At 57.2% G+C, this 15057-nt stretch overlaps 1 protein-coding gene across 2 annotated transcripts; it reads right to left on the bottom strand.

Moving 5' to 3' along the window:
• Positions 1-332: 332 nt before the first annotated feature.
• On the bottom strand, positions 333-14896 carry RPS6KA4 (ribosomal protein S6 kinase A4). 2 transcript variants are annotated; one of them, XM_017892963.1, is made up of 17 exons: positions 13524-14896; positions 13365-13436; positions 12433-12651; positions 12222-12337; positions 11568-11675; positions 11263-11343; positions 11068-11171; positions 10811-10961; positions 7005-7169; positions 4202-4330; positions 3877-4010; positions 3685-3778; positions 2888-3061; positions 2614-2808; positions 2140-2299; positions 1800-1963; positions 333-1262 (listed from the first exon to the last, which is right to left on the bottom strand). In XM_017892963.1, exons 1-17 carry the CDS (start codon positions 13576-13578, stop codon positions 1068-1070), a joined length of 2316 nt encoding a protein of 771 aa, XP_017748452.1. In that variant the 5' UTR covers positions 13579-14896; the 3' UTR covers positions 333-1067. The 2 variants fall into 2 exon arrangements, with proteins under 2 accessions (XP_017748452.1, XP_017748463.1); XM_017892974.1 differs by having other exon boundaries at positions 13411-13436; positions 13524-13661.
• Between the last annotated feature and the right edge of the window lie 161 nt (positions 14897-15057).

Below are 15057 nucleotides of genomic sequence, written 5' to 3'. Positions count from 1 at the left end.
AAGTCGGGCACCGTCTGCTGTGTTGCAGACATTAAATGTATTTTCGGCTTTCAGCATTTTCTATTTAAGTTGGGTTTATCGGGATGTAGTTCAACCCTAAGTCAAGCAGCAGCTGTATTTACGACCAAGAGAATCCTAAATGATACCCAGCAGAGCTGTCCGGACATACACCCAGGATGAGAGTTGCGCCCTCCTGCTCATAGCAAAAGTCAAGGAACAAAGAATATCTTCGTGCCCAGAAGAGTCTGCCTGTCCCTCCCCACTGAGGTCCCAAACTCCATGTCTGCCCAGAATCTCTGCTCTAGACACCCACACGAACGAGAACACACAGATGCCACACACAGCACTGGGTGGACTTTTATTTTAAAGTCAAAGGCACAGCCTGGATGGGCTGAGGCAGTGACCATGGATGCCCAGCCCAGACCCCCAAGGCCCCACCCCCAGCCAGGAGTAGCTGTGCCAAAGGGGAGGGGGTGGGTGAGAAGAGGGCCTCCTCTTTTGGGGGCCACCTATCTCCTTCCTTAGCCCCAACAGGGGAGAAGCAGGTGACATAAAATGAGGCAGAAATGCTTCAGGGGGTCCCCCAGGGCCCCTCCTTCAGTCCCCCCAACACAGGTCTTTGGTGGACGTAATTGCACGGACAGTCCATAAAGTGACAGTTGAGGGGTGCCCCTCCCAGGAACGGGGCCTCAGGGGAGAACAGGGGAGGGGGTCCCAGTTTAGGAGTTAGCACTCCTAACTCAGTGCTTAGAAGTGGGGGAGGGGCCCTTTCCTGTTGGAGCAGTCCCCCTGGAGGGGCCTTCTGCCCAGAAGAGGCAGTGTCGTGGGATAGGGCCCCCCAAACCCCACTCCCCAGCAGGCCCCCCCTTCCCTGCATTTCTATCTGGTAAGACATAAAAAATTCTCTGCTTATAAAAATACTTCTGCTCTGTCTGGGAGTGGGGTGGGGTAGGAGAGGGAAGGACAGTCCCTTGGGGATCAGGTCGGCCGCTGGCAGAGGCCTCCGGGAGTGAGCCGAGCTCCCAGGTCACAGCCCCTATAAGGGAAGGGGGTCACAGTGGCGGGGATTAGGAGGGGGGCAGGGGCCGTTGGCTCGGCGAGGGGCCCCTTGGCGGCGGTGGGGCTCGACCCGGGGCGGCTGGTGCGGGGGAGCCGCGGCGGGAGGCGGTGGCGCTCCGCAGCTTCTGCTTCCGCCGCTTGGCCAGGGGTGCGTTCTCCACGCTCTTCAGGAAGAAGCCCTCCCGCTTGCCCCGGTTGAACGCCTGGTAGAAAGGAAGGGGTGATCACGTGCCCCCACCTCCGCCTGACCCCGGCTTCCAGATCTGACTTTGACCCCCATTCCCAGACCCTGCCTCCAGCCGCCTAAGTCAAGGCCTAGGCCGACAGGGCCTTGGCCTCCAGACCGACCAGAGGCCGGATTCGGTTCACCTGACGGAGTCTCGCTCTGGCGCCCGGGCTGGAGTGCAGTTGCGTAATCTCAGCTCACTGCAACCTCCGCCTCCTGGGTTCAAGAGATTCTCCTGATTCAGCCTCTGAGTAGCTGGGATTACAGGCGCGCGCCACCACGCCAGGCTAATTTTTGTATTTTTAGTAGAGACGGGGTTTCACCATGTTGTTCAAGCGGGTCTCGAACTCCTGACCTCCTGATCCGCCCGCCTCAGCCTCCCAAAGCGTTGGGATTACACGCGTGAGCCACCGCGCCCAGCCGCACCTCCCCTTTCTGGGCTCCGATGGCCCCGCCTCCCCAGACCCCACCTCTCGAGGCTCCGCCCACCCCTTCAACGGACCCCGCCCCTTACCATGAAGGTGGCGTTGAGACCGGAGCGCACTGCGGGCCCAGAGGACTCTAGCACGTCGGGCGTCCGGAGCGGGGGCGAGGAGCGCGCGCTGCCGTCCTGCAGCCACGAGCTGTCCCGCAGTCCCTCGAGCTTCAGCCGCTTGGCGGGGTCCACAGTCAGGAGCCCTGGAGGCGGGGCAAGGAAGTGTGGGAGGAGCCTGGCGTAGAGGCTGAGCCCCAGAGAGATGGTAACAGCTCCACTCTCCTCCCCTACCCATCCCCAACCAGGACACCTGACCCAGTGACCATCTCTGTCCAGCGTCCCCCTCCCCAACCATGATCTGTGACCTCCAGCTCCGCACCTCGGACCAGCTCCTTGGCTTCCTCGGATACGCCCTGCCAGGCCTCCCCGTCAAGGGAGAAGCGCCCCTCGCGGATTTTGCACATGATCTCAGCCGCCTGGCTCTGCCCGCCCTGGCCAGAGGCCCCCTGGAAGGGGACCTGCCCCGACAGCATCATGTACTAGGAGGGGTGAAGGGAAGGTGAGACCGGCCCAGGCTGCAGGGCCGAGGCTGACCCCTCAGCTCCCACAGAACCACTCACCCTCCCCATTAGGAGCACGCGTGGTGAACCTTGACTTCTAACCCCCAATACCCGGATGTTCCGACTCTAGCACCAGAGCAACCCTGCCTCTGCATTTGAACCACCCCGATCCCAGCCTCAGACGAAACCCAGCCGCCCCCACCAAGATGACCCCTATCCCCTCCCTCATGCTGCTCCACATCAGGAAGACGACAGAGTGACCCTGACCCCGCCTCGAGGACCGCGTCCCATACCAGAATGACGCCCAGGCTCCACAGGTCGCAGGACTCGTCGTAGCCCTGCTGAGCCAGCAGCTCGGGGGCAGCGTACTGCAGCGTGAAGCAGGGCGTCTGCATGGGCACCCCGGGACTCTGCGGCCGCAGCCGCGCGAACCCGAAGTCGATGATCTTCACCGGGGCCCCGGGCGTGTCGTCGGCGTACAGGATGTTCTGCGAGGGCGGCGGGGTGGTGGTCAGAGGCAGCCCTGGACGCCACAGCCCCGCCCCGCCGCCGAGGCCGCTTGCCCACCTCCGGCTTGAGGTCGCGGTGCACCACGCCTGCCTCCTCGTGCATGAAGCTCACGGCCGACACGAGGCTGCGCAGGATCTGGCTCGCTTCCGACTCACTGAAGTGCCGCTTCTTGCGGATGTGCTCCAGCAGCTCCCCACCCCGCAGTAGCTCCAGAACCAGGTACGTGTGCAGCTGCGGGCGGCGTGGCGGGCCACGGTCACTACCTGCCCACGACGGTGGGCCCCCTCCCACCACCCAGGCCCCGTCCCCGGCCCTCAAGCCCTGCCCAAGTTCAAGCAACCCCTCCTCAAAATCCTTTTTCTTTCTTTCTTTTTTTTTTTTTGGAGACAGTCTCGCTTTGTTGCCCAGGCTGGAGTGCAGTGGCACGATCTCGGCTCACTGTAACCTCTGCCTCCCGGGTTCAAGCGATTCTCGTGCCTCAGCCTCCTAAGTAGCTGGGATTACAGGCGCATGCCACCGCGTCCGGCTAATTTTTGTATTTTTCGCGGTGTTCCCAGGCTGGTCTCGAACTCCTGACCTCAAGTGATCCGCCCACGTCCGCCTCCCAAAGTGCTGGGATCACAGGCGTGAGCCATCACGCCCAGCCAAGGTCCCTTTTCCCCATCCTCAGCTCCGCCTTCCTGTCCTTAGGCCCTACTCCCCTCAAATTCCACTTCCTGCGCCTCCCTGGTCCCTTCGGGCCCCGAATCAAACGCTAGGCCCCTCCGAATTTGCCCCTAGATCCCGCCCATAGTGCCCCCAAGCCCCGCCGTCTGCCCCTTTTCTCTCCGCCCTCCCCAGCCGGAAGCCATCACCTGGTCGTGATGCACCTCGTGCAGATTCACCACGTTGGGATGTGACTGGCACAGGCGCAGGGCAGCCACTTCGCGCTGCGTGTTCGCCTCCAGCCTGGGGGACGCAGAAGGAGTTACGGTCGCCGTGCCTCGGCCCCGCCCCCGGGACGGCGCTCTGCCACCCCACCCCTACCCACGCCTGGGCCCTCCCACCTGCGACTGAGGATCTTGACTGCGAACTCCTGGCCGCTCTGGCGCTGGCGGCAGCGGCGACACACAGAGAAGCTGCCCTGGCCCAGCGCAGGCTCCCGCAGGTCCAGCTCATACTGCTGGAAGAAGGGCGAGTCCTGGAGGCAGAGGTGAAGGGGGCGTGTCAGAGGTCCCACCTGGTAGCCCCGTGGCCCCGCCACGCCCCATGTCGCAGAGGCTTGGGACCTCACAGAGTTCACGCTGCGGGCACCAGTTGGATCTAGGCCTAGAGTCCCCCCGGCCTAGGCTCCTCCTAAAACCAATTTCCCCCCAGCCCAGCCCAGCCCACCTGCATCATAGCGCTCCTGGCCACCGCTGCCCGACCTGGCGGGTCTCCAGCACCAGGCGCTTCCAGCACATCGGTCATCACCGCATTGTTGTGGTCGAAGAGGATGGAGGGTGCCACAAAGGAGTATCCCTGCAGGGCGGGAGTCAGGGGGATGGGCATGGGGGTTGGGGGTGCAGGTGAGGAGACTCTGGTGGGGAACCAGGCAGAGGCAAGACCCTGGACAAGGGGGCAGTGGCGGGTGTTCCAGTTGCATCCTGGTACACATAGGATATGTGGACACATTTTATTCCATCTGGTTTTATAATCAGTTGGAGCCATGTCTGTCCCCACCAGCCTGTGACCCCAACTTTCTCATCAGAGTGACCACCTATTCCTCCCCAGGTGCCAAGGGCTGAAGGTCCTGAAAGGACCATTGAATGTATTCAAAGTGTGGCCTGAATTGACGCTTAGCCTATGACAATCCAACTCTATCCGCTGAGGAAAACAACCTTTATTCCTCCCTTTCAAGCCAGACTTTGGCTCCTTCTGCAAGGGGAGCTACTGAAGAAATGCAAAAAGAAACCAGAGTTAATTCTTTGCTTTTCCTAAAGATCCATGTCCTGGCAATTTGAGAAGCTTTCAAGGGTCATTTTAATTGTGTGTGGTGGCCGGGCGCGGTGGCTCATGCCTGTAATCCCAGCACTTTGGGAGGCTGAGGCAGGTAGATCACCTGAGGTCAGGAGTTTGAGACCAGCCTGACCAACATGGAGAAACCCCATCTCTACTAATAATACAAAAATTAGCCAGGCGTGGTGGCACATGCCTGTAATCTCAGCCACTCAGGAGGCTGAGGCACGTAGAATCGCTTGAACCCGGGAAGCAGAGGTTGCGGTGAGCCAATATCATGCCATTGCACTCTAGGCTGGGCAACAAGAGTGAAACTCCGTCTCAAAAAAAATGATAATAATAATTATCTGGGTGTGGTGGCACTTGCCTATAGTCCTAGCTATTGGGCAGGCTGAGGTGGGAGGATCACTCAAGTCCAGGAGTTCAAGATTGCAGTGAGCCATGGTTGCCCAACTGCACTCCAGCCTGGGCAACAGAACAAGATCCTGTCTCTAAAAAAATTAATTAATTAATTAATTTTAAAATAATTTTAAAATAAACTATGTGTCATTTTCTCCTAAAATGTAGTGTCCAGATCCGTACGTGGAATATTTTAGGCACTCACTACACATTTTTGAATCATTAAATGAATGAATGAAAGTACCTACCAATTCACAAGAAAGAACTTTCTCATGAGGGCTGTGAGACAATGGAATGGAATGTGGACATTCAAGCACAGAGTTGTCAATTTTAAGAGCTTCAGAGAAGGGACTTATCCAGCCATACTTGGTCTGTCTATTAAACAAACCATACTGGTTTATTTAGTGATAATGATATGATCATTATGGCAACATGATAAACTGCACAGAAGGAGGTGCTGTCCACAGAGGACTGCAGCACAGAGAAAGGGTGACTGACCCCCTGGGCCAGGTGAGCAGACAAAGAGGCCTAAAAGAGATTAGAAGCTTGCCAGATAGACTACTGTAGGGAATGTACTCCAGGTAGCAAGAATAGCATGTGCAAAGGCACAGAGGTGTATTCTGGAACCTCTGAGCAGTTTGATCATGCCCTCCAGAGCATCAAGTAGGAAAATGATGAGAACTGAGGCTAAGGTTCTAAGCAAGGACCACATCATGAAGGGCCTCAATGCCAAGCAAAGGGAGTTTGGACTTGTCCAAAAGGTGTAAGCTTCTAAAATTCAGTGGAGGGGGCTGGGCATGGTGGTTCACGCCTCTAATCCCAGCACTTTGGGAGGCTGAGGCGGGCAGATCACAAGGTCAAAAGATCAAGACCATCCAGGCCAACATGGTGAAACCCTGTCTCTACTAAAAATACAAAAATTAGCTGTGCGTGGTGGCGGGCGCCTGTAGTCCCAACTACTCAGGAGGCTGAGGCAGGAGAATCGCTTGAACCCAGGAGGCGGAGATTGCAGTGAGCCGAGATCCAGCCACTGCACTCTAGCCTGGCGACAGACTGAGACTCCGTCTCAAAAAAATAAAAAATAAATCAGTGGAGGGGACCTGTCCCTCCAGGAGTGTACCATGCTATGCCAAGGGCGTGCAAAGCCACAATATCAACATGTGTCTCCTCCTAGGTGTCCACATAAGCAGGTGAAGATCTCTTTTTTCTTTGTTTTGTTTTTTTTGAGACAGAGTTTTACTCTGCCACCCAGCCTGGAATGCAATGGTGCGATCTCGGCTCACTGCAACCTCCGCCTCCCAGGTTCAAGCGATTCTGCCACCTCAGCCTCCCGAGTAGCTGGGATTACATGCACCCACCACCACATCCAGCTAATTTTTGTATTTTTAGTAGAGGTGGGGTTTCACCATGTTGGCCAGGCTGGTCTTGAACTCCTGACCTGAGGTGATCTGCCCACGTCAGCCTCCCAAAGTGCTGGGATTACAGGTGTGAGCCACCTCACCCAGCTGCAAGTGAATAAATTTAAACAATATTTTTACATAACAATAAAGAGATGATAGAATAGAAGGGAAATTAACAGAAGGTTTAAAGATAAATCATGAACTATCAAACACACATCCTGCCCTGGTGGTCTCTGTGACTGACAACCCTAGGTCCCCTTTACGTGGAGACATCTAGGGCAGACGTTGAGTCCCAATCAGGACACAAGGCCTAGGCAGTGTCCTCGGGTCAGCCAGGGCTGAGGCAGACTGCGACATCTCATCTCTCCTGCATCTGGGTTCCATGAGTTTATCCTCACCTGAAAGATGCGGGGGTCCCCAGGTGGGGGGCTGCCAGGGGGTGAGTAGACAGGCTCCAGCCGAGTGAATTCCTCTGCAAAGTTGCCCACATCCAGCTCTGAGCGGATTTGGGGCCGGAATGGGGCTGGAATCTTCCTGGCAGCCAGAGCGGCCCAATCTAGGCCCTGAGGGAAGGGAATCAGAGATTAGGTGTCAAAGGTCAGGAACGAGAAACTCCCTTCACTCAGCCCACCCTCACTGGGCAGTTCCTCCATGAGGCAAGGGCCCACTGGCATTTGGGGTGGGCAGCTATTCCTCCTCCCTCCCTGGCTTCTTTCTCCCTCTGGTAATACAATCCCTGTTCCTCTTAGAGAACCACCATTCTACCACACTCAGTCAGTTCTGGAACTTTTAATAGAATTGGTGTGAAAAGGTTGGGTGTGGTGGCTCATGCCTATAATCCCAGGATTTTGGGAGGCCGAGGAGGCTGGATCACCTGAGGTCAGGAGTCCAAGACCAGCCTGGTTAACATGGTGAAACCCCATCTCTACTAAAAATACAAAAAAAAAAAAAAAAAAAAAAAAAAAAAAAAAATTACTGGGCATGGTGATGCACACCTGTAATCCCAGCTACTTGGGAGGCTGAGGCAGGAGAATCACTTGAACTCAGGAAGCAGAGGTTGCAGTGAGCCAAGATAGCGCCACTGCACTCCAGCCTGGGTGACAAGAGTGAAAAACCCCATTTCAAAAAAAAAGGAGAGTTGGTGTGAAAAAACAAACAAATCTCTTTCTCCTACTGCACTTAAATCTAAAACGATGTGGCCTGGAACTGCTGGGGACCCTGTCAGGGTTAGATGAAGTCCCCATGCAGAAAAGCAGAACCAAGGGCCATAGTTTCAGCACCTGGACATGCTTAAGTCAGATCACTTTCCCTTGGCCTTTTCACTTATGGGAGCCAAAACATGCCCTTTTATGTTTAAGCTAATGTGGCGGAACCTGTGGATTGCCTGCTCAATATCCATTCTCCCTATCTTCCTTAGTACCATAGCCCCAGCTTTATTCCAGGAACCAATATACACAATTAAAAGAATATTTTACAAATTTGCTTGCAGTTAGGGGTGACCAAAACTTATCAGCAAAAATTATTACATAGGATTCCAGGGAAAGATCCTCAAGAGGGAGGTTGCTAGTTGGCAAGTGCCCGTTTTGCCCCTTCTCCTTCCTCCTGCTCCCTACCTGGGAGACAGCTTAGATGGCAAGAGCTCCAGCAACCATGTTGGACCATGAAGCAACCCCAGGGATAGAAGCTACTTGCTAAGAATTTAAAAAAAAAAAAAAAAATTTTAAAGAAAAAGAAGAGTTTGGATTCCCGAAGACAATGTGGCACTGTGAAGACACCACGGCAGCCCTGGTCTGCTAATCTGGGCTTCTTTTATGTGAGAAGAAAGATAAGTAAGTCACTTATTTATAAGTAAGTATAATAAAAGGTTTAGTTATAAGTAAACCTCTTAGGTCACTCTGTTCATTCTGATCTCTGTTGCTAGCACCAAACTTGATTCCAACGGATATCACCATTTTGAGGTGGACTTTTTGTCACTGTAGCCAAGGTGACTGACTCAAGTTGGAAGGCCCCAGTTCTACCACCAAGGATCTGAGCACTGCTATCACCAAAGAAGCTGTCCAAGAAAAGGCAGAAGGAGGTCAGGTGCGGTGGCTCACGTCTGTAATCCCAGCACTTTGGGAGACCAAGGTGGGTGGATCATGAGGCCAGGAGTTTGAAACCAACCTGGCCAACGTGGTGAATCCCTAACTCTACTAAAAATACAAAAATTAGCTGGCCACGATGGTGTGCATCTGTAATCCCAGCTACTCGGGAGGCTGAGGCAGGAGAATCACTTGAACCTGGGAGGCAGAGGTTGCAGTAAGCCGAGATCATGCCACTGCACTCTCGGCGATAGAGTGAGACTCTGTCTCCAAAAAAGAAAAGAAAAAGAAAAGGCAGAAAGAGGGAAACACCCCTGCCACACATCAGGCCTTGAAGACCTTGGGGCCTCTCCTGTATTACTGGTCAACCCACTCCAGCATCTGGCGCAGCACCCAGCATAGGCGAAGGGTAGGCTTGAGGAATTCACTGAAAGAAACCAACACTGCTCAGATGCTTTCCCCACCCCCAACTCCCCACCCTGTGCAAAGGGACATCTTCACCTCAAAGACATAGATTCCTGTCTAAGAAATCATCTCAGGCCGGGCGCGGTGGCTCAAGCCTGTAATCCCAGCACTTTGGGAGGCCGAGACGGGCGGATCACGAGGTCAGGAGATCGAGACCATCCTGGCTAATACGGTGAAACCCCGTCTCTACTAAAGAATACAAAAAACTAGCCGGGCGATGAGGCGGGCGCCTGTAGTCCCAGCTACTTGGGAGGCGGAGGCAGGAGAATGGCGTAAACCCGGGAGGCAGAGCTTGCAGTGAGCTGAGATCCGGCCACTGCACTCCAGCCTGGGCGACCGAGCCAGACTCCGTCTCAAAAAAAAAAAAAAAAGAAAAAGAAATCATCTCAGGCAGGCCCTCCCAAGGCTTAGAAGGTTCAAAGAGACGGCACTCAAAGTATGAGTAACACAGTACCTGGCCCACAATAAGTGCCCAGAAATGGGTGCTTTTGTTTAGATGTCAGACGAGTGGCAAATCTGATGCCTACACTTAAGCAGAAGACCATTAAGGACAGGCATTCAAGCCACCCAGCCTTGGGTTGAATCTGAGCTCCATCACTTCCTGGACAAAGTACTTAACTGTTTGGAGCCTCAGCTTCCTCATCTGTAAAGATGGGGACAAGAATCAAGGTGGTTATCCCTTGTCCCCAAAGCAGGGCACTGTGGCTCACACCTGTAATCCCAGCACTTTGGGAGGCTGAGGCAGGTGGATCACTTGAGGTCAGGAGTTCAAGACCAGCCTGGCCAAAATGGTGAAACCCCGTCTCTACTAAAAATATAAAAATTAGCCACTCGTGGTGACATGTGCCTGTAATCCCAACTACTTGGGAGGCTGAGGCAGCAGGATCGCTTGAACTCGTGAAGTGGAGGTTGCAGTAAGCCAAGATCGCACCACTGCACTCCAGCCCCGGAGACAAAGTGAAACTCCATCTAAAAAATAAGAATCAGGTAGTTGTGAGGGTGAAATGTGTTCATGTCTATAAAGGGCCGACACACAGTAGGTGTTCACTGTTACAAAGTTCTGCTGGGCGATGACGCTGGCCAGGCCCAGCCCCTGAGTCAGAGCATTCTCACACGGCCAGATTCACTCTGCACTGTACTCTAACGTGTGTGCTCCTAACAAGTGAGCAAACACCCATGTGTGCTGACCAACCATCCATCTGAATGACAGGCACACAGACTGCACAGGGACAGGGATAAAGAACAAAATGCCTGGGTGGGTGCTAAAAGCCATAAGTGTGGGTTTTAGTACTGATCTGGGCCAGAAGGAGATCTATCTAGAGCCAAGGTCTGTTCCCAGCTCGGCACCATTTACTGTGCCATCTGGGGCAGGTCACCTGCCTTCTCTGGGTCTGTCCAATGAAAGGACCAACCAATCCATTCTCAAATCCCTGAGAGTCCCAACAGCCAATGAACCTAGAATCCTTTCTTTCAGGAATGCATCTGCCAAGTTTCAGTGGGGAGGGATGTGAAGAGAAACCTAGCTTACACACACTTGCTTTCTTTCTCTGGGGGGATTTCCAAATAAAGTGAAACTGGCCAGGCACAACCTCAACCTGGAACAGCAGCCCCACCTGGGTATGCATCAGGGGTGTGGGGCCCTGAGTCAGGAGCCTCACCTGGAAGAAGGGGTGGTTCCGGACTTCCTGTGCCCCCTGGGGCCCCGCGCCCAATCGCTTCTTGGGATCCTTGCAAAGCAGCCGCTGCAGCAGGTCCTGCGCCACGGGCCCGATCCGAGGGGGGAAGGGAGGGGAGCACTTCAGGATCCGTCTGGGAGGATTGGGGGGGCGTCAGGGGCAGCAAGCCCCCCCCCCACAGTGCTGCCCAGGCAGGCCCTGCAGCCCCCTGGCCGCCCTCCACGTCCAGCTCTACTCACCGAGACACCTCAGCCTGTGTGTTCCTCTCACCCTCCAGGGTGAAGGGCGAGGCCCCGGTCAGCAGCTCGAAGAGCAAGATACCCAGGCTCCACCAGTCCACAGCCTGTGGGTGGAGCCAGGGTAAGAGCCTGCATCTCCCCTGCCTCACACCCCCTCTTTCCACCTCCCCCAGCCCCACTTCCCTGCCAACCCACCTTGCCATGCCCCGTCTTGCTACGGATGATTTCCGGGGCCATGTACTCAATGGTGCCGCAGAAGGAGAAGGTCCGCTCTTTCTGGGAGGGCAAGAGGTCCTGTTTAGATGGCCAAGCTTCTCCTGTGCTCCAGCGCCCCACAAGGCCCAGAGTAAGACTCGCTCAACTTGTGAGGTTGGAGAGTTGAGCTGTGGAAACTTCTTGGAGCTATTCACTTCTGCAGCCCCAGAGTGCAGGCCCAGAGCAGGAAAAGGCAGGAAGGAGGATCGAATGGGGCACTGCAGGCAGAGACAACCTCCACTCACCTCCTCCGTCAGGAACTCCTTGCTCAGCCCGAAGTCCGTGAGGACAATGTGGCCCTCAGAGTCCAGCAGCACATTCTCCAGTTTCAGGTCTCGGTAAATGATGCCGAGCTGGTAGGAGCAAGAGGGGTGCTGAGGCCTCCTCCCCCAAACCCTCCCCAGCTCCTGCAGCTCCTGGCCCTGCTCAGGATAAGGAGACCCCCCACCCCAGAGAAGGTCATCTGCCTGTAGAGGGGGGTCTTCAGGGCAGAGCCACTGAATAAAAAAGGCCATTTAAGATATAAAGCAAAGAAGGAGGGCCCCGTGGGACAGGCCCCGAGGTCCCAGGGAGAGGAAAGTCTGCGTGAAGAGCCCCATTTCAAGGAGGCCTTTGGAGCCAGGCCATGAGGTTTCCATTTGAGGAAGTTCTGTGAATGCAGCCCTGAGTTCCCTGAAAAAGGAAAGCCCCTTCGAGGAGGTGCCGGGGAGGGGACCCCATCAGGCAGCGATGAGGCTTCTTGTAAGGGGTCCTGGGGAAGTAGCTCCAGTTCCCACCGAGCTCGCCACTGGCCCCCCAGGAAGCCCAGGGGGAAGCCTGAGGCTGCCCTGCCTGCAGATTCCTTCGAAGGCCCAGACCCAGTTCCCATGGCAACAGCCTGTGACCAGGTCTTCACCCACCTTGTGCAGGTGTTCCAGGGCCAGCACGATCTCACCCCCATACACGCGCACCTCAGCTTCCTTGAAGTACTGGCGCTGGTAGAGGTGGGTGAACATCTCCCCTCCGCTCACATAGTCTGGGAGGTGCAGCGGAAGTTAGGAAGCAGCCCCATCAGGTGGCCTCGCCTGCCCCCAGCCACACCACCCCCGTTGGGATGTGGCGTGCGCTCACCCAGGATGAGGTGCAGCTTGGCATCCGTCTGGAAAGCGTAGTGCAGCGTGACCAGGAAGGGCGCCTGGCGCACCAGCTCCAGCACGGAGCGCTCCGTGCGCGTATGCTCCTGCGTCTTGGCGCGCTGCACCAGCGCCGCCTTGCGCAGCACCTTCATGGCGTACAGCTTCCCCGCGTCGTGCCCGCCCGCCTTCCGCACCAGGAACACCTTGCCGTAGGCTGTGGGAGCAGCGAGTGGGTGGAGGGTAGGCTGTGAGCGGGAGATTGGTGCAGGCTTGGGGGGTGGGGGCGATGCCAACCCAGGAGGGTGTGCAAATTAGGCGAAGGAGCTGGGGCAAGAGGCAGGTGTGCAAAAAGCTGGCAGAGCCTTCTAAGGAAAGGGTGTGCACACCCCAGGAGGGTGCCCAGCAAAACCAGGGAAAGGATGTGCAAACCAGGCTGGAGAGCATGCAACTCCAGGGGGCCTGCTTCGAGGCGTGGGGGCGGGGCATGTGCAAATCTGCGAGAGATCAGATGGATGTGAAAAGATGCCAGTGCAAGGAAGGGAGGCAGAGGTGTGCACCTGGCTGGGGAAGAGATGCGCAAACCAGCGCTGGGGCGTTTGCAAAATGTGGGAGGGGGATCCCATATTGAAAGAAAGGGAGGAGCTATGCAAATAACTTGAGAGGGGTGCAAGTCCCCCTCCCCAAGGTGTTGGCAAATCCAGGGGGGCATGCACGCACAGGACCGTGGAGGGAGGAGTGATGTCAACGTGGAGTGTCCTGGAAGTGGGCATGCAAACCCTGGCAAGGCAGGGCGGGGCAGGCAAGGCAGGCTGTGCCGGGAAAGGGTGGGGGGCCTGCTCAGTGGCCTGGCCCAGGCCCAGGAGTGAGCAGGCAGGAGGTCAGGGGCACCGCGCCTGGGACGCCTGCCCGGTGGATGGGGGTCCTCACCTCCCGTGCCCAGCACCTTGAGCAGCTCGAAGTTCTCCACGCTCACCTTCTCCTCGTGCCCGGTCAGGTTGGCTGTGGGCACAGGGGGTGAATGAACCCAGCCGGTCCATGACCCGTCCCGGCCCGCCCAGGGCAGCCGCAGTCAGGCCCCACACCCACCTTCTGTGATCCGCAGCTCCACGGCGCAGCTCTCATCCTCGTCTTCGTCCCCCATGGCGGGCGGGTCGCTGGGGCCCGCGCGGCTCGGGCTCCGGGCGGCGCCGGTTACATGGCGGCTCCGGCCGGGGCGGGCGCTTCCTGGTGCCGCCTCCGGGCCGAGGCGGGCGCCGGCACCGCCTCCCGGCTCCCCGCCCTGTGCGGCCTGAGTCAGGCGGCTGGAACGTGACAGCGCCGGGCTGCCGGTGGGCGGCCGGCTGGGGACGCCCTGTCTCCCGAGCCCCCCGGCCAGGCCTTACGGCCGTGCGCTCCGGGACCTTACTCGACTCTCCGGGGACCTGGAAACACCCTGTGGGAGCCATCCCTGAGCCCGTGGGTAACCTGGAGCCTCTGGGGCATTTGCCCCCAAGACAGGGGTCTGCCTGGGAATGCCGGCTGCAGCCAGTGGCTGGAGGACACCAGGAGTCTGTGCCCCAAGATGGGGGGCGAGGTGTCTGGTGCTGCGCAGGCTGAGAAGGGGTCTGGATCCTGGAAGTCACTCAGCTCTCAGGCAGTGGGGCCTGCCCTACTCCACCTTCCTGGGGGTGGCCACCAGGGTCCCACTCCCCAGCGGACTGGCCTTTGCAAAGAGGAGCCTCATCACCAAGAGGAGGCTGGAGCCAAGCCTGGGACCGCATGGCAAGGAAGAGTGGCCAGTTTTCTGACCCACTCTCTGTAGAGGGGACCTGCAGAAGCACATCAGCCCCGAGCCACCATGCAGAGCCCACCAGGTGCCATGCGCACCTCATGTGTGCTGCCCCTGTTGTCTCCTAACCTGATGCAGTACCCAGCTTAGAGCCCTGAGTAGGCCTCAAGAAGAGATGTCAGTGCCACACGGGGTTGCCCCCTCTCCCCATAGGCCCAGGGCCCCTGCTGACTGGTCCTCCTGAGCCTCTGCTCCCTCTTCTTCTTCTTGCCTTCCCCTTCCTGACCACCAATGGGGCCACCTAGCAAAGTGGGACAACCATGAGGCCCCAGGCCCTGAGACCAGTGGGGAGGGGCTCTCTGCTCTTCTGCCAGCTGGAGAGGCCAGGATGTCCACCCCACGCCGTGTCCTGTGAAGCCCTGGCTGAGAGGAGGAGGGACTCAGGCTGCTGCAGCTCACACCTGGGAGGCTGGACGAGCCGCCCCTCCCAGCTCTGCATCCCCCAAGTTCAGGCTGCCTCATCTCAGCCCTGGGCAGCCCCACCCTCCCCTGGGTGGCCCCAGGTACCCTGACTCACATCCTGCACCCTAGCCTAATTGCCCCCCTTCTCAGGCATCATGCTAGAGGCCCTGGTCAGAGAGCCAGCGTCCCTCCCACCTCTTGTGGCAGCCCCTGGCATTAAGTGATGCCCCGCCAGGCTGTGAACTGCCCCCCACCCCTTAGCCCAGATCTTAGACTCCAATCCCTGCTGGCTACCCAGGATGTCATCCCCTCTCCACTTCACCAGGACATTCGGGCTTTGGCCAGCCGGACTGGCCAAGCCCCTGGAGAAAGGCCTGTGTCGCCCTGTCC

Source organism: Rhinopithecus bieti, unplaced genomic scaffold, assembly GCF_001698545.2.
Source record: "Rhinopithecus bieti isolate Rb0 unplaced genomic scaffold, ASM169854v2 scaffold_1017, whole genome shotgun sequence".
Classification (NCBI taxonomy): Eukaryota; Metazoa; Chordata; class Mammalia; order Primates; family Cercopithecidae; genus Rhinopithecus; species Rhinopithecus bieti.
Note: the sequence above shows the minus strand (reverse complement) of the source record. Positions and strands in the feature narration are given on the sequence as shown.

What these genes read in the sequence shown, in the direction of transcription:
- RPS6KA4 (XM_017892963.1), bottom strand. Translation starts at nt 13,578, where the DNA reads ATGGGGGACGAAGACGAGGATGAGAGCTGCGCCGTGGAGCTGCGGATC. An exon ending in GGAGCTGCGGATCACAGAAG is followed by an intron (nt 13,437 to 13,523) that starts GTGGGTGTGGGG and finishes CTGTGCCCACAG; the next exon opens with CCAACCTGACCGGGCACGAG. An exon ending in GGAGCCTGGGCGTCATTCTG is followed by an intron (nt 2,300 to 2,613) that starts GTATGGGACGCG and finishes CACCCCTCCTAG; the next exon opens with TACATGATGCTGTCGGGGCA.